Source organism: Anomaloglossus baeobatrachus, chromosome 2, assembly GCF_048569485.1.
Source record: "Anomaloglossus baeobatrachus isolate aAnoBae1 chromosome 2, aAnoBae1.hap1, whole genome shotgun sequence".
NCBI classification, from domain to species: domain Eukaryota; kingdom Metazoa; phylum Chordata; class Amphibia; order Anura; family Aromobatidae; genus Anomaloglossus; species Anomaloglossus baeobatrachus.
In genome coordinates, this window is record NC_134354.1 from 645,295,918 (window position 1) to 645,320,036 (window position 24,119).

A 24,119-nucleotide genomic window follows, 5' to 3' on the forward strand; every position below is an offset into this window, starting at 1 on the left:
ACACCACTCTCGGTATTGCGGTCAAGGGGTGACCGCCACTGCAGTTTAGAGAGCGTCTGGGGATGATGGTAAATGCAGTCTGATGTTACGGCCTCCCGAGAGTGAGGCTGGCCCCAGGGGCTCTGGTGTAAGTGTGTAGTACCACAGGTCACAGAAGAACTCACACACAAGCAGCAATGTCTTTCAGGGTTTTTACTCACTTTCAGTTGGTAGTTGGGAGACAGCCCGGGCGATGCTATGATGAACCAGGTGGAACCAGGTATCCTTCAGGCTGATCCAGGGGTGACTGTCAACTCGCCTTCCTAGCCCTTCTTGTTTCGGGTGACCCCTGACTTGTAGTACTGCAGGAATCACCCAGGGAAGTCGCAACTGCCGTTCTCCCCTTTCTGGCCCATTTGCTGACAGCGTGGACCAAGTAATGCTGGCTGCTTGCCTTCTTTTACTTATGGGCCCCTTCGTTGCTGTTGATGCTGCGGACTCTGTGTGGTTCGGTGAGGTACATCCAGCACCCTCACCAGCAGGTTTAACAGGCCGAGTAGATGGTTTCCTTGTTTAGGCACCTGTTTCCCTGTGCGGGCCTGGACTACCGGTAGTCCCCTTACTCAGCCACCTCTTCACTAGGTGGTTTTCAGTCAGCACCACTGGGTAGCCGCTCTCCCCCATCAACAGCCACTACAGGTGCAGGGTCTGACGGTGTCCTGCTCTTCTGCTCTACACCTCAGACGCTGCTTCTCCACTCCACTCCTCAGACTGCCACTGCACACTCTCTAGCTTCCAGTCCCACTACTCAACACTAGCTAGGATGCGAGGGCTACGCCCCCTCCCTGAGTCTACTCAGGGGTCCCCTGTAAGCTGTGTGTGTGTCCTGGTTACTACATGTCTGTGTGTGTGCACACCCTAGTCAGCCTTTGGGATTACCTGTTTGTACTCACTCAGCCTGAGTGCCGTACTCAGTGGTGCCTGACCAGCTCAGGGGCGCCACATTCTGTACTCCAGCATGGCTGGTTTAACCCCTTCACGACCGCGGGCCGTATAATTAACCTTACTGCCCGCGGTCTGCCGGCAGCATCATGCTGCGATCGGCACACATCTCAGCTGATTTTCACAGCTGAGATGTGTGCCTGCTAGGCACGAGCAGAATCGTTATCTGCTCGTGCCGTTTAACCCCTTATATGGCGCTGTCAATATGTGACAGCGCCATTATAAGCGCGATCGCGGTAAACTGTTACTTACTGCCCGATACCGGAAGTCACGTGACGCGATCACGTGACTCCCGATAGTTGTCATGGTAGCACAGGGTCATGTGATGACTCCTGTACTACACCTGACTTGCTTACACTTTCGCTGTGCCAGCGGCACAGCTAAAGAGAAAGAGAGCGTATCTGCTGTTTACAGCCTTGTAGCTGTGATCAGCAGATACTGCAGAGCGATCGGAATGCTGATCGCAATAGCCCCCTAGGGGGACTAGTAAAATAAAAAAAAAAAGTTAAAAAAAGTTTTAAAAATTTTTAAAAAAAAACAAAAAAACCTAAAAGTTCAAATCACCCCCCATTCGCCCCATTGAAAATTAAAGGGTTAAAAAAATAAAAAATATACACACATTTGGTATCGCCGCGTTCAGAAACGATCTATCAAAATCTAAAATCAATTAATCTGATCAGTATACGGCGTAGCGGCAAAAAAATTCCAAACGCCAAAACGACTTTTTTTGTTGCCACAACTTTTGCGCAAAATGCAATAACAGGCGATCAAAACGTAGCATCTGCGCAAAAATTGTACCGTTAAAAATGTCAGCTCGAGACGCAAAAAATAAGCCATCACTGAGCCATAGATCCCAAAAAATGAGAACGCTACGGGTCACGGAATATGGCGTAAAACGTGTGCCACTTTTTTCGGACAAACTTCCGATTTTTTTTAACCCCTTATATAAAAGTAAACCTATACATGTTTGGTGTCTACGAACTCGCATTGACCTGAGGCATCACACCCACACATCAGTTTTACCATATAGTGAACACAGTGAATAAAATATCTCAAAAACCATAGTGCTATTGCACTTTTTTTGCAATTTTTCTGCATTTGGAATTTTTTTGCCGTTTTCCAGTACACTATATGGTAAAACTGAGGATTTCATTTAAAAGTACAGCTCGTTCCGCAAAAAATGAGCCCTCACATGACAATATTGACTGAAAAATAAAAAAGTTACGTCTCTCAGAAAAAGAATGGCGAAAAAAAAAACGGAAAGCGAACAATCGGCCGGTCGTGAAGGGGTTAACATGGTGATAATCTATTGTTCAATCGAGTAAAATACTGGTGGGGTGGGTTAGATGTTATTGTATTACAGATCCTGAAATCTGCTCATCTTACAGTTTTAGTGGTTTGATAATTCATCTTTATTAATCAGCCCTGAAGGACTACAACAAAATAAATCTAATGCATTGCAAAAATTCCTATGGTTATTCTCATTTTGCCTATTAGGTTTATACGTTTATATTTCTTTATCATCTACATAATTTATATATTGCAGATTGCAGGAGTGTCCTTCATTGCTTCATATAATGTATACAACATCAGGAAAAGGTAAGATTATACAATTAAAAGTTTTAGAGCAAAGCTACAGAACAAAAGTTATTTAATGGACAGTTTCGTTTTTAAAAATGGAGCAAAATTTATTGAACATGAGTCGGATACACATAATTTGTGCTCATTTGTTTGGGGATTTAGGAAATACGAAAGAATGATTATTGATATCTGAAATGTTGGAAAAATATTACTCATGATATGTCATTTTTGGACATACAAAATATTTCATATGTTAAAGGGGTTGTTTAAGCTTGAGAAAAAAGTTTTTTGTAATGCTATGAAACTGCACACTGCTGAATTGTGACTGTGTGCGATGTATGTGGCGCCCCAGGACCTGGTCGCCACAACAGCATTGCCCTCCCAAAAGGGTTAATGCTGAGCCTGGAGGTAATTGGGAGATCTATTGGCCAGTAAGTTAACACTCAACACAGTTCTCCCTCCGGCCAGCAGGGGGAGCTCTGAACCTGGAACTTCAGGGAGCATTCCTTAAGTCTGGCTGGAAGGAGGAAGTGTTAGTTAGTCTGGAGACAGGAGTGAAAGAGTGCAGACGCAGAGTAGTGCTGCCTTGTGAAACTGGGGCCTAGAGCTGGGATAGCTTGGCCCAGTGAAGCAAGGGGAGCAGAGAGGCACAGCAGAGACTCGGACATCGGAGTCTGTAGTTGCCAGGGCATAAAATCCATCCCTGGTAGCTGAATCCGGAGGGCAGGAGAGCTGTAAGCCCCCTGCCCCAGAAGCAATCTGAAGGTACAACTGCATCCCAAGGGCCTGGTGTGGGCTCCAGCAGAGAAGCACCAGAGAGGGCCTGCGCAGTCTACCACACAGAAGAGGGGACGAACAACAAGTCCCAGCAGCAAGAGGGCAATTGCTAACCCAAAGTGCAGTGTCCTAAAACAGCAGAGAAAGATTAAGGAGTAGGCCTCATACTCAACCGGCCAAAGATCACCCCAGGCACTTCCAGGCCGGCCGGATCATCTTTACCATCTGTGACGGTCTCCCTGGACTAAGTTTCTGCCGAGTAAAAGAGGAGAAGGTAAAGAGACTACTGTTTGTGCCTGTTTCTTTCATTGCTTGTCGGCCCTGCACCGTGTTAGTCACGCAGCACCATAGACTTCCACAAGCACCAACTGTGCCCCGGGCATTGCTCCACCTGTGGGGAGCAGTACTAACATTGCTGCCATAACATCATCCCGGTGGCCTCACACAGCAGCGGCGGCTTAATAGCCGCATACCACAGGTGGCGTCACGAACACAAACATTAAAGTCATCAGCCACATATTCAACTGACACCCACCAGGGCCACGGAGCCGGGCCCAGCCACCACTGACTACCACCGGACTAGTCCGGCCCGGCACCGGGTGTCCCATAGCCCTGGGGTGGGCGAGTCAACTTTTGGCGTCACGAACAGGATTTCGTGCCCGGTCACACCGGGTACTGTGCGCCTGAAGAACTGTGTAAAAGACTGTGTACTGGTTGTAAATTGCCGCCGCCATTAGCCGCGCCGAGCGCAGGAAGAAGGGGGGCGTGCCTGACAAAGCGCGAAGGGAGCGCGCCATCAGAGCAGAGCGCTGTTAACCCCGCGCGACCCGGAAGAAAACTTGAAAAGTGAACGGAGCCTGGTAAGGTTCACTAAGGGGGAGGAAGATGTCCGAATCCGAGGGAGAGCAGGTGGCTGCCATCGCCCAAGGCGCCGCAGCACCGGCCGAAGCAGTCCCAGTCGCCGTCGCCCCAGCCCCCACTATAGCGCCGGTAATGCCGATCACCATGCCGTACATCCCGGGAGCAGAATGGCTGCCGCAGTACTCCGGGGAGTCCCATACCTTGAGTGACTTCAGAGAAAGCCTGCACAGCTTGTTCCGGGTGTATCCTCTGACTGAGAGCCAGAAGGTGGGCATATTAATGGGACAGCTAGCCGGCGCAGCCCAGCGTGAAGCGAAGTCCTGGCCTGATACAGATAAAGGGACAGCAGCCCAGATACTGGCCAAACTAAAGAGCACTTTTGACACCCGCACCGCAGCAGAGATAAAGATGAGATTCTTTGGGTGCAAGCAACGGGCCACAGACAGCATAAGGGACTATGCCTTAAACTTGCAGGAGGCCCTGAAAGCAGTTAAACAGGTGGACCCAGAGAGTGTACGTGAGGAACACAAACTCCTAACTGAGCAGTTCATAGAGGGGCTCCTGTCAGACGCCCACAGGACACAGCTGCGTATCATGGTCCTGCAGAACCCTGCTCTGGACTTTGCAAAGTTTAAGGACCAGGCCATCAGGGTACTGAGAGAATCTACACCGAATGACCCAGTACCCCTCCGGCCTCTTGCTATCACGTACCCCGGGGTGGTGCCTGCAACACGAGCCACTGCAGGGGCTGAGGCGCAGTCCCTGGATAAGGATCCCACGGCAGAGCTCAGACAGCAGTTCCAGGAGCTGACCAAGACTGTGGCTGCCCTTGCCAAGACCGTGCAGTCTCTACAAATGACCCCCTCGCCTGCAAAAATCGAGTTGGCCTCCAGCCCAGAAGACGTCCCATGGATGCGACAGAGGAGGATTCCGCCGACCCGAGGCAGAGACACAGACCGGTATGATTCAACAGGACAACCGATCTGCCGCCACTGCAACCAGGCGGGCCACATTGCACGACGCTGTCCTTTAAACGGGCTGAGCCTGGGGCCAGGAGCCAACCCCCAGGTGTGAGGAAGCCCGGCTCAAACCCCAGCCGCAGCAAGTATGTGGGAGGACGACCGGTCCTTCCCATTGTGCTGGATGGGATCCCTTTGAATGCCCTCCTGGATACGGGGTCCCAGGTAACAACCATCCCCCACAAACTGTACAAAAGATATTGGGCTGATTCAGACATTGACCATGGCCCAGATGATGATTTAACGATTGTGGCCAGTAATGGTCAGCCCTTACCTCAAATTGGGTACAAAGAAGTAACCATTAAAGTGGGGCGGGTGGAATTGCCATGTCAGGGGATGATAATTGTAGATATTGATCGCAAAGAATCTGACCCACTGCTAACCCTTGGTACAAATGTGATAGAAAATTGTATTGCCGAAGTGATAATTTTGTTGCAACAGGCGTCTGAAACTGCCAGCTCCGGGCAGCAGCGTGTCCTACAGAGGGAGATCAGAGCCCTGATGAGGAGGCAGCAAGTAGAGCTAGCCGGAGGAGAAATTGGCAGTGTGAGGGTAAGTGACCCCCTCCCCATTGTAATACCCCCAAGAAGTGAAATGTTGATATGGTGTCGGGCAGCAATAGGCCTCAAGGGTCAGGATTACCATGCCTTGGTAGAACCAGTGTATTCAGACAGTAGGCCTGGAGTCCTGATAGCCAGAGGGGTAGCGGACGTCCGCAAGGGGAGAGTGCCCGTCCGTGTCCTGAATTGTGGGGAGGAGGAGGCCAAATTGCCCCGGTACGCCACTGTAGCAAAACTGTACACTGTCAGTAACAATACCATTAAAGCAGTGGAACCCTTGATCCCGTCCGACCAGGCGGAAGACAATGGCTCCAAGGGGCAGCCGGAAGACTGGTGCCAAAAATTACATGTAGGCACCGACTCCACCCCCTCGCACCAAAAGCATGGGGTTTACCGGGTGGTACAGGAGTACGAGCGGGTCTTCAGCAAACACCCCCTAGATTTTGGGCAGGTGAAAGGGGTTAAACATCAAATCCCCACGGGTGATCATCATCCCATTAAAGAGAGATACCGCCCTGTACCCCCCGCACAGTATCAGTGTGCCAAGGAAATGTTACGGGAAATGAAGGAGGCTGGGGTTATCAGAGATAGTTGTAGCCCCTGGGCAGCTCCACTAGTGCTCGTAAAGAAAAAAGATGGTACAATGAGAATGTGTGTAGATTACAGGCAAATTAACCGCATTACACATAAAGATGCTTATCCACTGCCCAGAATAGAGGAGTCACTAACAGCCTTAAAGTCAGCTAACTATTTCTCCACCTTGGATCTCACCAGTGGGTATTGGCAGGTTCCCGTGGCAGAGGCGGACAAAGAGAAGACTGCATTCACGACACCAATGGGTCTCTGTGAGTTCAACTGTATGCCATTCGGGCTCTGCAACGCCCCAGGGACATTCCAAAGGTTGATGGAGTGCTGCTTGGGCCATCACAACTTTGAAACCGTGCTGTTGTACCTGGATGACGTAATAGTCTACTCCAAGACTTATGAGGACCACCTGAAGCACTTAGCAGAAGTGTTTGAATCCTTGTCGAAATATGGCCTGAAGATCAAGCCGTCCAAATGTCACCTCTTGAAGCCAAAGGTACAGTACCTGGGTCATGTGGTCAGCGCAGAAGGTGTGGCACCTGATCCGGAGAAAGTCACTGTAATCAAGGACTGGCCAAGACCCACCACAGTGAAGGAGGTGCGGCAGTTCCTTGGACTGGTGGGCTACTACCGAAGGTTCATTGATGGTTTCACCAAGATAGCAGCGCCCCTTCAAGATCTCCTGGTGGGCCAGCCAAAGCAGGCTAAGAAGCAGAGCCCTCCATTTGAATGGAGCAGCCAACTGGAAACATCCTTTGTCCGGCTGAAAGGGGCTCTCACGGGAGAAGAAATTCTGGCCTACCCTGACTACAGCCAACCGTTTGTACTGTATACAGACGCCAGCAACGTGGGACTGGGAGCAGTTCTGTCCCAGGTACAGGGAGGCAGAGAGAGGGTGATAGCGTACGCCAGTAGGAAGCTTCGGCCCACAGAAAGGAATCCAGAAAACTACAGTTCCTTCAAGCTGGAGTTCCTCGCTATTGTTTGGGCAGTGACTGAACGCTTCAAGCACTATCTGGCATCGGCCAAGTTCACCATCTTCACGGACAACAATCCGTTGACACACCTGGCAACAGCCAAGTTAGGTGCGATGGAACAGCGATGGATGGCCCGGCTGTCTAACTTTGACTTTACCATCAAGTATCGGGCTGGCAAGAAGAATAACAATGCTGATGCGCTGTCCAGAATGCCTCACTTGCCCGAGTCTGGAGAAGACATGGATGAACTCGAAGAGATAGAGTTACCGGCTTTCCATCACCAAGGTGTGTCCCAGTGTGAGCATGCTGTAGGAGTGAAGCGCTCAAGCCAGCACGGGGTCTCGGTCAACCCCTTACTCCACCATAATTGGGAAGAAACACAGAACGGTGACCCGGCCGTGCGATTGGTCAAAGAGAAGCTAGCGCAAGCTGAGACCCATCTTGGCCCAGACGCTCCAGAGGAAGCCCAGCAGCTGTGGAAGGAGAGGGGACGACTGTTCACCTACCAAGGCAAGCTCTGCAAGAGATATGTCAACTATCGAACAAATGAACTTGTCTGGCAGATAGTGGTTCCGCAGAGAGATGCTCCAATGGTCCTAGCAGCGTATCATGATAACGCAGGACACTTCGGGTGGAAGAAGTTGGAAGCCCTACTCCGTGATCGGTTCTATTGGGTGCACATGAGAAAGATGATCGAGAAGTGGTGCCGAGACTGTGGCCCGTGTAACCTGAGGCGGAAAGACGATGCCAGCCAAAGGTCTCCCCTACAGCCAATTGTCACAAAGCAGCCCCTGGAGTTGGTGGCCCTGGACCACGTGAAGTTAACACCAAGCCGGTCAGGCTATGTGTACGCCCTCACCATTGTGGACCATTACTCTCGTTTCCTGGTAGTAGTGCCTGTGAAGGACCAGACAGCCAGGACAGCAGCTAGAGCGTTCCAGGCATCCTTTTGTCGACCTCACGGCTATCCGGAAAGGGTACTGACTGATCAGGGTCCTGCATTCGAGGCTGAAGTGTTCCAAGAGTTCTGTAACATGTACGGTTGTAAGAAAATCCGAACCACACCGTACCACCCCCAAACCAATGGACTGTGCGAGAAAATGAACCATGTGGTTATTGATATGCTGAAGACCCTGCCGCTGGAGGAAAGGAACCAATGGCCAGAAAAGTTGCCAGATCTGGTAGACCTGTACAACCACATCCCAGTGAATTCGACCAACTGCAGCCCCGCTTACCTGATGCGAGCCAGACCAGGCAAGTTGCCTGTAGACTTTGAGATGGGGACTGTGTCGCCTGAGGCGGTTCAAGAAATAGAGGATTGGGATACAGAACGGCAGCAGCGGTACCGTAAGGTCCAGGAGTGCGTAGAGAGGAGCCTGTCTCAAGCAAGAACGAGGCAAGAACAGCATTACAATCAAACAGCCCCAGCAACTCCCTTAGCACCTGGAGAACAAGTCCTCAAGAAGAAGCGGAAGACGCATAAATTGGATGATCAGTGGGAAAACGAGCCCTACACCATTATCCCCTCCAACTTTGACAATAGTAAGGTATGCCTCATAAGCAAAGATGAAGGCAAGACCTATCAAGCAATTTCCCGAGACCGCCTGAAAGCGTGCCCTGAACGGTGCAGAATCCAAAGAGAAATGGAAGGAGTACAAGGAAGTCCCCAAAGTCAAGAGAAAGGAGGGGAGATGATTCAAACCATCCTTGGAAAGTTCCCCAAAACTTGGACCCGAATAAACAATGCCATAGTGGTACCAGTTTTGACGTTTCCGCAGTTGGTCGAGCCAGAAACAGAAAAGGTTCCGGATCCACCTAAAGAATCGTCCGCTCCGGCACGAGATGACACGCCAGCAGTGGAGCAGGAGGATCAACCCCCTGTCAGTGGTGAACCTGTCATACCCTTGGCGACTCCTAGATCACAAAGGCAACCATCACGCTTACCTATGGGGGTTAGGCCCACCTGTAGTGCTGAGATAGAAGACGCACCACGTAGTCAGGGGCAAACACCAGAGCTACGTAGGTCCCAGCGCAGCACTCGGGGACAACCCCCTCTAAGGTATAGGGAGTCAACTGTATAAGGGAAAGAGTACTTATTAGGATGTAAATAGTTATGCAAAATGTCTGCCATATTGTGTACAAAATGTTTTCTTTTTCTTTGATTGTGAAAATGGACAATTGGGCCACTGGACTATGGGTGGCCAACACCTAAATTGTTCATAGTTAGCACCAGTGTGCTCAACACCCCTGAAGAAAAACCCGTCCGGCGTGCATAGAGTGGGGTCATCAATGCTCTGACGCACGCCCAGAGCCTACGTTGGGGGTTTGAACGCGGCGGGTCCCCCATGGAGCAGTGTAATGGACACCCGGCAGGGAGCCACACTGGACTCTTATAGTAATGTTTAAGGTTGTAACGTTAAAGTAATTGCGCCTCCCATAATGGGATGAAATGTTCTAACATGTCATGTTTGTCTCTACAGTCCGGGAGTACTGAATTTAACTAAGGGGGAGTGTGGCGCCCCAGGACCTGGTCGCCACAACAGCATTGCCCTCCCAAAAGGGTTAATGCTGAGCCTGGAGGTAATTGGGAGATCTATTGGCCAGTAAGTTAACACTCAACACAGTTCTCCCTCCGGCCAGCAGGGGGAGCTCTGAACCTGGAACTTCAGGGAGCATTCCTTAAGTCTGGCTGGAAGGAGGAAGTGTTAGTTAGTCTGGAGACAGGAGTGAAAGAGTGCAGACGCAGAGTAGTGCTGCCTTGTGAAACTGGGGCCTAGAGCTGGGATAGCTTGGCCCAGTGAAGCAAGGGGAGCAGAGAGGCACAGCAGAGACTCGGACATCGGAGTCTGTAGTTGCCAGGGCATAAAATCCATCCCTGGTAGCTGAATCCGGAGGGCAGGAGAGCTGTAAGCCCCCTGCCCCAGAAGCAATCTGAAGGTACAACTGCATCCCAAGGGCCTGGTGTGGGCTCCAGCAGAGAAGCACCAGAGAGGGCCTGCGCAGTCTACCACACAGAAGAGGGGACGAACAACAAGTCCCAGCAGCAAGAGGGCAATTGCTAACCCAAAGTGCAGTGTCCTAAAACAGCAGAGAAAGATTAAGGAGTAGGCCTCATACTCAACCGGCCAAAGATCACCCCAGGCACTTCCAGGCCGGCCGGATCATCTTTACCATCTGTGACGGTCTCCCTGGACTAAGTTTCTGCCGAGTAAAAGAGGAGAAGGTAAAGAGACTACTGTTTGTGCCTGTTTCTTTCATTGCTTGTCGGCCCTGCACCGTGTTAGTCACGCAGCACCATAGACTTCCACAAGCACCAACTGTGCCCCGGGCATTGCTCCACCTGTGGGGAGCAGTACTAACATTGCTGCCATAACATCATCCCGGTGGCCTCACACAGCAGCGGCGGCTTAATAGCCGCATACCACAGGTGGCGTCACGAACACAAACATTAAAGTCATCAGCCACATATTCAACTGACACCCACCAGGGCCACGGAGCCGGGCCCAGCCACCACTGACTACCACCGGACTAGTCCGGCCCGGCACCGGGTGTCCCATAGCCCTGGGGTGGGCGAGTCATGTACACACTGTCACAATTCCCCAATCTTCCCAATATGAGTGAGTGATCACATTATAGCATATAAGTACAATTTCTATATTTGTCATCACAGACCAACTAGTCGTGTTCATCCTCTCTCAACAAATGTGAATTGACGGAAGCTATATGAGTCTAGTCTGTACATGACCACAAGTATGCAAATCGCAAACATGCAGACATGAGACCTCCCTCTCAAACAAAGAATACCGGGGCATTGTGACAGTTTGTACCCTGTATGCAGTCATGATTCGGCAGTGTATAAATGGAAGGGACTGATATGATAGCACCAAGGTTTGCATTGCGGTCCCTAAACACCATGTTACAGTACGTGTGTGTGTGTGTGTGTGTGTGTGTGTGTGTGTGTGTAATCTGGTGGGGATATGTTGCTTGCTCCTCTTAGGGCCATAAGTGATATGAAGGTATGGGGACTTTAAATGTATGTGAGAAATTAGTGAGACCAGGCTCCATTTTACAAAGTTAAAAACATCTTTAATGGAATTACTCACATAGGGTTTCAGCAAACAATCGCATGCACCATACTACTTATACATTTCTTCTGTGTCAAGCGGAGCTTCAATTACAGAGAGCAAATTCTGACAGTTATAGAAAGAAAGGATTAAAAAATGCTCTTCAGTGTAAACAAAAAGTGGAGGGAATAAAAGAAAATGTTATTTTTTTTTTTTATACGCGTTTCAGAGTCACAGCTCCTTCTTCAGGAAATAATCACTGATTTACGTCTTTAGGCAAATACAGTGGAAGTATATATATATGAAATGCAATTCAAAAAAAGGGTGCACAGATAATGGATTGGTCACATGATCTGTCTCTGCACTTCACAGTAGAAATACATACAAACGAAAAAGTACATGTAAGTGAAAAAATGAAGACACTGAAGAAAAACAACACAAATGTAATACAGTGAAAAAGTAAAATCCAGAGGAATAAAATAAATTGAGAACATAGAGTCTCGAACTAGTGTAAGAATGTGTGTAAATGAAAAACAGGATACTATACTATAGCCTTAAGGGTGCTTTACACGAGACGGTCTATCGTGCTCGTCGGGGTCACGGTTTTTGTGACGCACATCCGGCATCGCTTGCGACGTCAGGCTGTGTGACACCTCCGAGCGATGCAGTATCGCTCACAAATCGTGAGTCGTGTACTCGTCGCTCGGTTTCATAATCTCGTTTAATTAAAAGGGTGCCAGTTGCTCATCGTTCCCGGGGTAGCACACGCCGCTCCATGTGACACCCCGGGAACGATGAACAGCAGCTTACCTCCGTCCCGCGCCACCCGCCGGCTCTGCGGAAGGAAGGAAGGAGGTGGGCGGGATGTTTACGTCCCGCTCATCTCTGCCCCTCCGCTTCTATTGGCCGGCCGCTGTGTGACGTCGCTGTGACGCCGAACGTCCCTCCCCCTTCAGGAAGAGGATGTTCGCCGCCCACAGCGACCTCGCACAGCAGATAAGTGCGTGTGACGGGGGTTAACGACTTTGTGCGACACGGGCAGCGATTTGCCCATGATGCACAAACGACGGGGGCGGGTACGATCGATCGTGAAATTGCACGATAGATCGTACCGTGTAAAGCAGGCTTTAGGCTATGTGCCCACGTTGCGTATTTTCATGCAGTTACGCTGCGTTCTGCACTGCAGCGTAACTGCATGCATCCTGCCTCCCCTGCACAATCTATGAAGATTGTGCCTAATCCATGCCCACGTGGCGTATTAGAACGCAGCGCTTCAGCTGCTGCCGAAGTGCTGCGTTCTAAAAAGCAACATCTCACTTCTTTCATGTGCTTTGGATGCAGGTCCCGCTCTGTCTATGGGAGGGGCTGGATCCATAGCGCATGAAATCGGCTTTTCATTACGGACTGTTTCTGCAGCGATTTGAAGCGCACATGTGCTGTTCAAATTGCTGCAGAAATTTGTGCAGGGATAGAACGCAACGTGGGCACATAGCCTTAAAAGCAGTACCTTGATTAAGGTACATAGGTCACCCACCATTAGGATATCATGAGAAGAGATAAAAAACAGAAAAGTGTTAGATGTATTAAAACTCGTGAATTCGTACTTCTATAGTCATCATGGAAAGGTAAGGGATGAATGTTGTGAGCTTAGAGTGAAAATCTAAAAGAATATAACTGTTATGGGAGAATAGCAGAGCACCCACAGTAAAGAATGGTAGTGAAACGGGAATCCGTAAAAAAAAAATACGGAATGTAAATAAAAAAGGAACTAGTCACATGTGAAAAGAATAGACTATAAATAATAATTAAAAATTATCAATCATAAATAATATCAATGCTGATCAGAAACAAATCTCACCAGAAAGTTCCATCGTTCTTTCCCTGGTAAACCTGGTCCTAAGTGTCCGAAGATCCTGTGTAAGAAGGGGGTACTGTGACATCTGTGCCGGTTTCTAGGCGGCGCCACACTGTTGTTGCGGTTGATGCTTGATATTGCAACACTATTTTAGTCCTGGAACTTGTGGTTCTGCCCACTCTAGAAGTTACGGGATTAATCTTGTTGTTTTGATTTCTGTCTGCTGTGAGCACTGGGTGGTGCTGTTCTATATAAACTCCAGAGGGCCAGCTCCCACTTCCAGTCAATAGAGATTCTATCCTGGTTTCTACCTCTGTCCTGAGCTCCTGTATTGTGACCTGAATTTCCTGTTCATTGACCTTGTTTTTATATTTGACTATCCGCTTGATGTTTGATTCTGTTCCTGATGTGACCACCAGGATCTGATCTGGCTTCCTGATTATCCTTCTTGCCAGCTTGCTCCACCAAACAGCAGCTGACTCTGTGGCCCTTACCCAGGAACCTATGTTGAAGTTCAGATCCCTGTACAGGGGTGAAAGACCAGGGCAACCACTAGGTTCTGGGAAATGCAGTAGCCTGTTTGTGGTATCCATTTTGGAGCTCCATAGATTATAATGGAAACAGCTCCATAGATTATAATGGATTTATGCTATATATGTAAAAACCAAGAACAGATTACATAGGAAAAACAGAGGTCTGAAAAAAGAAGTAGGAGAACAAATAATTAAAAATATAATAAAACTCATATTGTACTCTAAGCATTTTTACAAGAAAAACAACCGGCCAACTGGCTGATGAGAGCATCAGTCTGCTAAAATTGGTTCTGTTATTTGTTGACTTAAGAAATGTCATATTCAGTCCAGCATAGATTGTATATCCTCTGTGAAATGTCAATTTCTGCATCTGCTGAAAAAGTTTCCTAATTTTCTGAATAAATTCAAATCCCTTGGGCTCTTAAACAAAATAAATCAATATTGCAGTAATTTATGTGTCTATTGGGGCAAAATAAAAATCAGAATTATTGAAAGCAAAGGTTGAAATATCAATAGCAGAGCTGGGCAGACTCACAAAAAACCCTGACCTGCTCCCTTTTTATAAAAAAATCCGGATCCGGTCCATAATCCAGCCCTCATTTAAATCTATGGGGATCAGAATTCGTAGATTAAAAATGTTGGTAGAAAGGATAAGGCAATGAGAACTCAAGCCGTAGACTTACCAAGGCTCCGGCATGGTGGTACGCTGCTCCTAGGCCTCGCACTCACTGCCTGTTCCGCTAATTGCAGTCAGACACGCCCCCACCCTGAGTGCCAGCGTGTCAGCTGCCTGCATCCAATCACAGGTGCTAGAACAGCGGGGAAAGCAGTGTAACTGAAAGAGCCCATACACTCTAGCATCTACCGTGAGCCTAGAATGTATGGGCTCATTCCAGGTTAGTGGGCGAGACTGGCTTGGTTAGTGGGTGTGGTGATGTTTCCTCTTGTCCACCATAATCAGGTATATGTGTATGGCTGCAGGAATAGGGTGTAAAAATTTCAGCACCAAATTTGCATCACTTGGCCCAAAAATGCAAAAATCTGGGGGGGGGGGGGGTTCTGCCTGGATGTGCAAATTTGGTACTGAAATCTGGTGCAGATGGCTTCAGCTCCAAATGTGCACCTCCTGGCAGAATACCGTGGCATAATTGTGGAAAAAAAAACAACAGAACAAAATGTATCAAAAGAATGCGGGGTTTTGCCAGGAGGTGTAGATTGGGAGCAGGAATATGGTATAAAATTTTCGGCACCAAATCTACTATCTCTTGGCAAACCCCCCCCCCCCCCAGAGGTTTTCTGCTAGGAAATGCAGATCTCACCTGAGGTGAAGTCACTGACCTTACTGAGGTCACCAGAGGTCAGGTTACCTGCTGTTACCATGGACCATGAGAATGTCCAGATGTAACCGCAAATAACCTGAGTGACGTCAACGCTCATAGTGGCTCAGTCAATGTCTGTCTGCACTCACAGCGGGCAGTCAAGTTTTATGGCGCTCGCTGTGAGATTCAGATATAGCAGAGCTGAATCTCCATGGGATCTCATGTGGATTACTTCGGACCTGCAGGTGTGTTTGGGGGTTAATAAAGTGGTGAAGGACGGTGTTTTTTGTCTTTTATTCCAAATAAAGGATTTTTTCGGTGTCTGTATTAATTTACTTTCACTTACAGTTTAGTAATCCAGGTGTCTCATAAATGCCTGCCATCAATAATCTTGGGTTTAGTAGCAGCTGTGGGCTGTTATTAACCCCTGCTATTACCCTGATTTCCACCGCACCAAAGCAATTGGGAAGACCTGGGTAAAGCGCCGGGCTTGTCGCATCTAATGGATTCGACAATTGCAGGCAGCGGGAGGCTGATATTTTTAGATTAGGTCTCCCCAGCCTGCGAATACCAGCCCCCAGCTGGCTTTAGCATGGCTGGGTATGAAAATTAGGGGGACCGCAAGTCGTTTTTTTTAATTATTCATTTAAATAATTGGAAAAAAAAATGCCGCATGCAGCTCCTCTTCTTTTGATACACAGCCAAGATAAGCGCAGAACTGGGTTGGCAGCCTGTGGCCACGGGCTTTATCTGTGCTGGGTATCAGAATACCGTGGGAACCCTGCACCAATTGTTTTCTTTATTTTTTACCTCAGTACTGACCCGCATACAGCGTTTGTCAGTGCTTGTAGTCAGACACTGTTACACAGGCTGAAGGTGAGTCTGACTTCAACCAATTACAGATGACAGGACGGCCAGTGGGCGAGGAAAGCCGTGTGTATGCGATGAGCCTAATGTGTAGCACAGGAAGGGAATGCGCGGTATGCTGCCATGACACGGAGCCTTGGTAGCTATGAAGCGGTTGCTTCATTATTGTTTTTTTTATTTTTCCTTTGTTGTTTTTTTTTAATTTTCCCTGTGCCGAATCCGAATCAAACACCCGGCACCTGGGGATCTTTGAAACCGGGCAGATCTTTTACAGTATGGGTCGACCAAGCCCTAATTAATAGTTGTCATGCTAGGTAAGGGGAAGTACCAAGCAAACGACAAAAGTGAAGGGAATCCCTGTGTCTAGGGAAGGGAGAGATGGTGATCCCTGACCAAGCCTACCGCTGGTGCCTGGATTCCTTCATTGCTCTAGATAGGCATTGCACCTGTGCGCTGGTACCTGACACTAGGAGCGGATGGGATGAGCTCTTCGTCAACACGACTAGGCACTAAAGGACACACAGGTATAACAAACAAGGGAAAACAACAAACAACTTATCTTTAGTGACTCAGCTAGACAAGCTGCAACAACCACCAAGATTCTCAAGATGTATGCAAGCCGCCTGCCTGCACTGAAGACTTGATAAAGATGTATGAGATGTATCAAATATCACCAGAACCGGGTAATAGGAAGTGAAGATATATAAAGCCACTGATCTTTTTACTAATGTTTTGCAAAAATTGTTCATTAGTCTAAAGAAACTTTTCTGGATCTGCCGCCTTCACGCACAATTTTCTCTGCTGTATCAAACACATGCCATAATCACGTGTTTTTTCGCAGCATTATTTCACATTCATTTTTAAAGCCTGCTTTACATGTTACGATCCAGCATACGATATCATATGCGATCGTAACCACCCCCATCGTATGTGCGGCACGTTCAATTTTGTTGAATATGCCGCACAAACGATTAACCCCCTGTCACACGTACTTACCCGTCCATACGACCTCACTGTGGGCGGCAAACATCCACTTCCTGGAGTGGGAGGGACGTTCGGCGTCACATCGACGTCACACGGCAGCCGGCCAATATAAGCGGAGGGGCGGAGATGAGCGGGACGTAAAAATCCCGCCCACCTCCTTCCTTCCGCATTGCTGGCCGGGAGCCGCAGGACGCAGGTAAGATTTGTTCATCGTTCCCGGGGTGTCACACACTGTGATGTGTGCTACCCCATGTACGATGAACAACCTGACGTTCAATTTATGAGGAATGAACGACGTGCGTGTGATGAACGTTTTACGGTTCATTAGCAATCGCATGTAGCTGTTACACACTACAATGTACCCTTACGATGCCGGATGTGCGTCACTTACGACGTGACCCCGCCGACACATTGTAAGATATATTGTAGTGTGTAAAGCGGGCTTAAAGCCTGCTTTACACCTTACGATATCACATACGATATCGTATGCGATCGTACTCGCCCCCATCGTATGTGCGGCACATTCAATTTGTTGACTGTGTCGCACAAACGATTATTTGCCGTCACACGTACTTACCCTTCCATACGACCTCGATGTGGGCGGCGAACATCCACTTCCTGGAGTGGGAGGGACGTTCGGCGTCACAGCGACGTCACGCGGCGGCCGGGCAATAGAAGCGGAGGGGCAGAGATGAGCGGGACGTAAACATCCCGCCCACCTGCTTCCTTCTGCATTGCCGGCGGGAGCCGCGGGATGCAGGTAAGATCTGTTCATCGTTCCCGGGGTGTCACACACTGCGATGTGTGGTACCTCGGGAACATTGAACAACCCGACATGCAATTTTAAGGAAATGAACGAAGTGTATGCGATGAACGGTTTTACGTTCAATCGCAATCGCACGTAGCTGTCACACGCTACAATAACACCAATGCCTGATGTGCGTCACTTACGACGTTGTTAGATTTGTTGTAGCATGTAAAGCCCGCTTTACCCCTTTTAAAGTTATACTTTGAAACATAAAGGGAAAAATGTATTATTTAACCCCCACTGATATATGAAATACAGTGACGTCATATGCCAGCTCCCTGACTTTGATGCAAGCTAAGGAACTGAGCCTACATCTTTGCAAGCAGATGATGGCTGTAATATTCAGCCATCATCTGCTTCCAGCAGCCACGAGTGGAGTGCAACCTCGCCTGCAGCTGTAAAGCTGTTAAATGCTGCTTTCAATCTTAGTATTATGACTGAGCCCTACCACTCACATGGGAATGAACAAACCAGGAGAGATGTGATACCTATAATCAGTAGGTCCCTAGTCAGACTAGAAGTCCTGAATCTGACACTGACCGTAGAGGTTTGCACCCTAAGATCACTAAATGGCGCTCGCACTCAATGTCGGATGACCCTCAGTAACCTTAAGGACATCCTCAACTATAAACAAAGTATTATCCAAAATAATAATAAACATAAATGAAGTATACACAGGCAAAGGGTGACACACAGGGCTAAAAACATGTAAACACAATCGTACCGGGAAGACGGAGGAAAATATAGGAAACTCAAAAGACTTGCAAAATATGTGGAAACCTCCGAAATCCCTAACGTAAAAGAAAGGGAAGAATGCTGGAAGAGGAAACACACAAACTGTAGGGAAAATCAATACTGATTATTCTGCAAGGTTATCCACTACTGAAGAGAAATGACTCCAGCCCCTCCCAAGACGCAGAGGGTCCAGTGGCACCTATTTGAAGTGTGGATACTGTCATGGCTTGAATCCGGGGCTTGATCTGGAGACCTCTGTTTGTGTGGTCTGTTTCTTTTTTTGTTGGACAACAGCCTGTTTTGTCTCTGTCCTATTGCTGATAGTTCTCTTGTCTTTCCTTTCCTTTCTTTTACTTTCCTTTAAAATAGAAAACCACAGACAGAAAAAAAGTAATACAAAAGGGATTAGATGGTAGAGAGGAAGAACATAAAATAAGGAAACACATTAGGGAACACAAAAAGGGAAGAAAAGTACTAGTTCAAGTACAAAAAGGCTTATATCATTACTAGATTTAATATGGAGTGGCTAGCCAAGTCCTAAAGTCAGGAGAGCTACTAAAGGAAGACCCAGGTAACCAAACACTCATATAGTCATAACTCAGAGCAGAGCCATTCATCTGAAATTATTAGATCTTCAATCTGTATTGAAAATGTTCACAGGTTTAACTCACTCCAACTGAAAGGAGGGAGTAGATGATCTCCAGTGTCTAGGGATGACTTGTCTCATTCCTGTCAAAAATATTCAGAAGAAACCTTTCTTGATGGACAAAATTTACATTGGAAGTACCGAATTTAACACTGCTTATGGAGAGTTCCGCAATGTTCCACCAAAAATTTTATTAAAGAGGTCAAAGACTGAGTCCTAAACTTGGTTAATAACCAGACAGACCCATATTACCCACAGCTAATTCACATCTCTAAGGCGGGCTTTGCACACTACGACATCGCAGGCCGATGCTGCGATGCCGAGTGCGATAGTGCCCGCCCCCGTCGCAGCAGCGATATGTGGTGATAGCTGGCGTAGCGAAAGTTATCGCTACGCCAGCTTCACACACACACTCACCTGCCGTGCGACGTCCCTGTGGCCGGCGACCCGCCTCCTTGTTAAGGGGGCGGGTCGTGCGGCGTCACTGCGACGTCACACGGCAGGCGGCCAATCAGAGCGGAGGGGCGGAGATGAGCAGGATGTAAACATCCTGCCCACCTCCTTCCTTCCGCATATCCTACGGAAGCCGCAGTGAGGCCGGTAGGAGACGTTCCTCGCTCCTGCGACTTCACACACAGCGATGTGTGCTGCCGCAGGAGCGAGGAACAACATCGGACCATTGCGTCAGCGTAATTATGGATTACGCCAACGCTGTACCGATGATACGATTACGACGCTTTTGCGCTCGTTAATCGTATCATCCAGCCTTTACACACTGCGATGTCGCATGCGATGCCGGAAGTGCGTCATTTTCAATTTGACCCCACCGACATCGCACCTGCGATGTCGCAGTGTGCAAAGTGCCCCTAACACTTATCAAATGTACCAGGGAACATATGATAAATACTCTCAGGGGTCCTAAACCACCAGTACTTTATCTTATAGTTCGTCTCCACCAGAGTCCACTCCTGCGACTTCTGCTTCGATCACCAGGCTCAGCCATATTCCCACCATGGGCAGTGCTGTTGATAGGGGAGGTGTCAGTACCAGTGGCTCTGGTGGGCGCAGGCTCTGCCTATCCACTAAGCAATCTGCAGTACCACTGGCTGACTGTGGTAGCGTGTGCCTTCCAGCTGAAGTTACCACCTTTCAGCCACGGCCAATGGGAAGGCACCACACCCTTCTTATTCCTCTTTCAGTCTGCTGATCACCGCCAGATATAGTCTTGTAGTTCTTCTGCTGTGGCCCTGGTTCACACCGTACTCTAAAGGCCCTGTCACACACAGAGATAAATCTTTGGCAGATCTGTGGTTGCAGTGAAATCATGGACATATTGTTCCATTTGTACACAGCCACAAACCTGGCACTGATTGTCCACAATTTCACTGCAACCACCGATCTGCTGCAGATTTATCTCTGTGTGTGACAGGGCCTTTACACTATTGATCCCCGTGTTTTGACCTCTGCGTGTGCTCTGACCACTTTCCTGCCTGCCGTTTTTGTACTTTGCTGCCATCTCCATTTCACCTTAGCCTGATTTCTTGACTACTCTCATGCTTGCCGATTTTGTCCCTTTTTGTATCGCCTGGTTTTGACCCTGCCTGACGACCACTCATCTCTGGATTGCACCCTTCCATAGGCAGTGACTGCCTGGACCCTGTAGTAATCCCTGTAAAGAGGTTAAAGGGTTTTGGGGTTCTTGGGATCCTACTGAGTGAGTGGCTAGCCTCTAGTCTGTCCGTGACAGCCATCCTGAGTCTGTGGTCTCGGGCAAACATGACAATATGGAGGTCATAAGAGTAAAGCGGGGTTTACACGCTACGATATCGTTAATGAATTATCGTCAGGGTCAGGTTGTTTGTGACGCACATCCGGCGTCATTAACGATATCGCAGTGTGTGACACTTATGAGCGACCTTAAACGATCGCAAAAGTGGTCAAAATCGTTTGCCGCGGAGAGGTCGTCCTGAAACAAAAAATCGTTTTCTTTTTTTTAGCGATGTTGTTCGTCGTTCCTGCGGCACCACACATCGCTGTGTGTGACACCACAGGAGTGACGAACATCTCCTTACCTGCCTCCACCGGCAATGCAGAAAGAAGGAGGTGGGCGGGATGTGACTTCCCGCTCATCTCCGCCCCTCCGCTTCTATTGGATGCCTGGCGTGTGACGTCACTGTGACGCCGCACGAACCGCCCCCTTAGAAAGGAGGCGGTTCCCCGGCCAGAGCGACGTCGCAGAGCAGACATGTGCGTGTGACACTGCCGTAGCGATAATGTTCGCTACGGCAGCGATCACACAATATTGCACGTACGACGGGGGCGAGTGCTATCGCACTCGACATCACTAGCCGATACTAGCGATGTCACAGCGTGTAAACCCCGCTTAAGGGTAAAGATTTTATCCCACTCAGCAGGAGAAAATCTATTGACTTTCCATTCTCATGGACTCTGAAATAGAGTCAGGATATTTAAGCTTTCTGCCTCCTTCTGCACACAGCAGAGAAGCACAATGAGAAAAAACTTACTCTTGGATACAAAGTTTTTCAAACTCCGTTAGGGGCCTCAGCCAAACCTCTCGACATGGGATTGAATAGAATAAACTAAATATGCAACCGTCCTCCATGCAGACCTGACTATAAGAGTGACCAGGCGATATGAGATTCTCAATAGGTTGCAAGTCTAGTGCCGAAGTAACATGTCTCATCAAGGAGATTGGATTTTCAACACATCTCAGGAACCTATAAGTATCAACATCCTGGAAATCCCATATGAGCAGAGACATAGGGCCAGGTATAGTAGACTTTTTTTTTTAACGGCCTTCTCAAGCCATGGCAACTTGAAGGATGTATGTTCTGTAGGGAGATCAATCTTGTTTAATGCTAGATAGATCTGCCAGGGTATAAAAGCAAAGGTTGAAAACCTACCCTCTATTGACTTATTGCCCCATTACTTTTAAGGTGAGGCTCTACAGCCAGATGTTGTGTGTTTTGGGATTTTATTATTTATCTGCAGACACTGCCTAGTTTATATACTTATTGTGCCTTCTATTATCAGCACCCTGATACTTCATTGGGGATAAGTACAGGATTATAATGGCCATCCCCTTATTTCATCCATTCTTTTTCTCTTGTCAATCATGTTTTCAACTTTTGTTTTTATCAGCCTCATATGTTTGTATAAATAAAAGCCATGTTTATATATGGGTGTACACATTTTTACAATGCAGCTTTTTTCCTCTCATAATACAATTAATTGTTTTGCATAGTTTTTGTTAGCACACCTTCCTTTATTTATTTTTATTACACTGTGGTGCCCACTACTTCTTTCTTAACAAAGTTTTGTAAGGAGCAGTGTGTGGGGAGGATAGTACATAGAGGGGCAGCGAATTTGATGGATATTATACAGAGGGGCAGTGAGTGGAGGGATATTATACACAGGTGCAGTGTGCATGGGATATTATACAGAGTAGCAGTGTGTGTGATTATATTATAAAGCGGGGCAGTGGGTTTAGAGGATATTGTACAGAGGGGCAGTGTGTTAGGGATATTATACATAGAGGCAGTTTGGGAGAGATATTATGGAGAGGGGTGGTGTAGAAGGTGTATTATGGAGAGGGGCAGTGTAGGGGGGCATTATTAATTTTCTGTAACAACTTCAAGGGTTCCATGACTGTGTGCGCGCATAATATATTTTTTTTTCTAAGAGTGGCAGTGAGACTAGGGAAGGTTTGAGGGGTGGAGGTGGATCTGTTTCTATGTACTATTTTTTATTTTGTGCAGCTTTTAGATTTTCCTTTTGACTTGTTAATAACAATAATGTATTTCTATAATTTATAGGGAACTATGGAGTCTCAGCCCACCTGGGAAAAATAATACCGATCTGCAATATGCTGACTGGGGACCATATGGGAGCCAACTGGTAAGTGAGCCTTAAGATGACTTCCAATGTAACTGGTTAGAATTGAGTCAAAATAGGCAAGGGGAATAACAGAAGGAGGTTGTAATACTGTATATGTCCACTAAATTTCCTGCTGCTTATATAGCACCAACAAATGTAACACTGCTGTACAGAAATTACCATTTACATGACACCCTGTCCTCAAAATATAGTTCCTCTGAAGGCGAGAGTCTTGGTGGGGCCCCCTCATTTCACGTGGTTACATGGTTTTCCTCCAAGAGAAGTATAGTTTTGATTTGCCAGTTGACATATGGAAAATCACTCTGGCTTCAGAGCTGTAATCTCTCAGTGTTCCTTGATAGCCCGTTGTCCACACACAGAGTATCTTGCTCTGTTGATATGAATTCTGGGAAGTATAGTCGTTATACTGATATGGGAATCTGCGCTCCTGGCAAAAATGAGATCTTCACAGATGACTTGAATAATATAAGAGTTACACGGGATAGATACAGATAAGAGATAAAAACCTGTGTAGAGAGATACCTATTAATATGATAGAGGGATCTGACCTGCTGAAAAAGGGAGCGGTATTTAAGTAAAAATTCCGGCTCACATCCATGGAGTCTCTGCACATGCCCAAATCATAGAATATAGCACATCAGTAATAATTACAAATCATTTGTTTTCAAGAGCTGTTAGCCTCAAAATATATCAACATCTTATCTAGAAAACATCATCTTCAGAACATTCCAAGAATGTCTGTAGGCCTAACTGGTTTCTTTATTTCTTTAGATGAAATGAACAAAACATGATTTTATAACAAGTACTGTACCAATGTTCTTTATAGCAGGTAATCATAAGGTAAAATTATGTAATAGAGACTAATGATCCCACTGTATTATAACAGCTCACATCTTAGTTTCGAATTGCGGTGGAATCGCAGAATTACATTTACATCAATGTTTTCCTAATGAATACAAGGTCCAACAATCCTCAAACCTCCAACTTTTTGGATATATCCAAATTGTCAGGGGAGACCGCTAAGGGGTCTTCAGGGTCACAGAGTCGGA

The 24,119-nt window shown here is 47.6% G+C and overlaps 1 protein-coding gene across 3 annotated transcripts in view; it reads left to right on the top strand.

Moving 5' to 3' along the window:
* The window catches only part of LOC142291969 (inactive dipeptidyl peptidase 10-like), a 352,241-nt gene that overhangs the window by 168,813 nt on the left and 159,309 nt on the right, over window positions 1-24,119 (top strand). For all 3 annotated transcript variants that reach the window (XM_075336956.1, XM_075336955.1, XM_075336957.1), the window contains exons 6-7: window positions 2,528-2,580; window positions 22,989-23,070. In XM_075336956.1, the coding sequence (XP_075193071.1) occupies window positions 2,528-2,580; window positions 22,989-23,070 (135 nt within the window). The remainder of the gene's footprint in view (window positions 1-2,527; window positions 2,581-22,988; window positions 23,071-24,119) is intronic.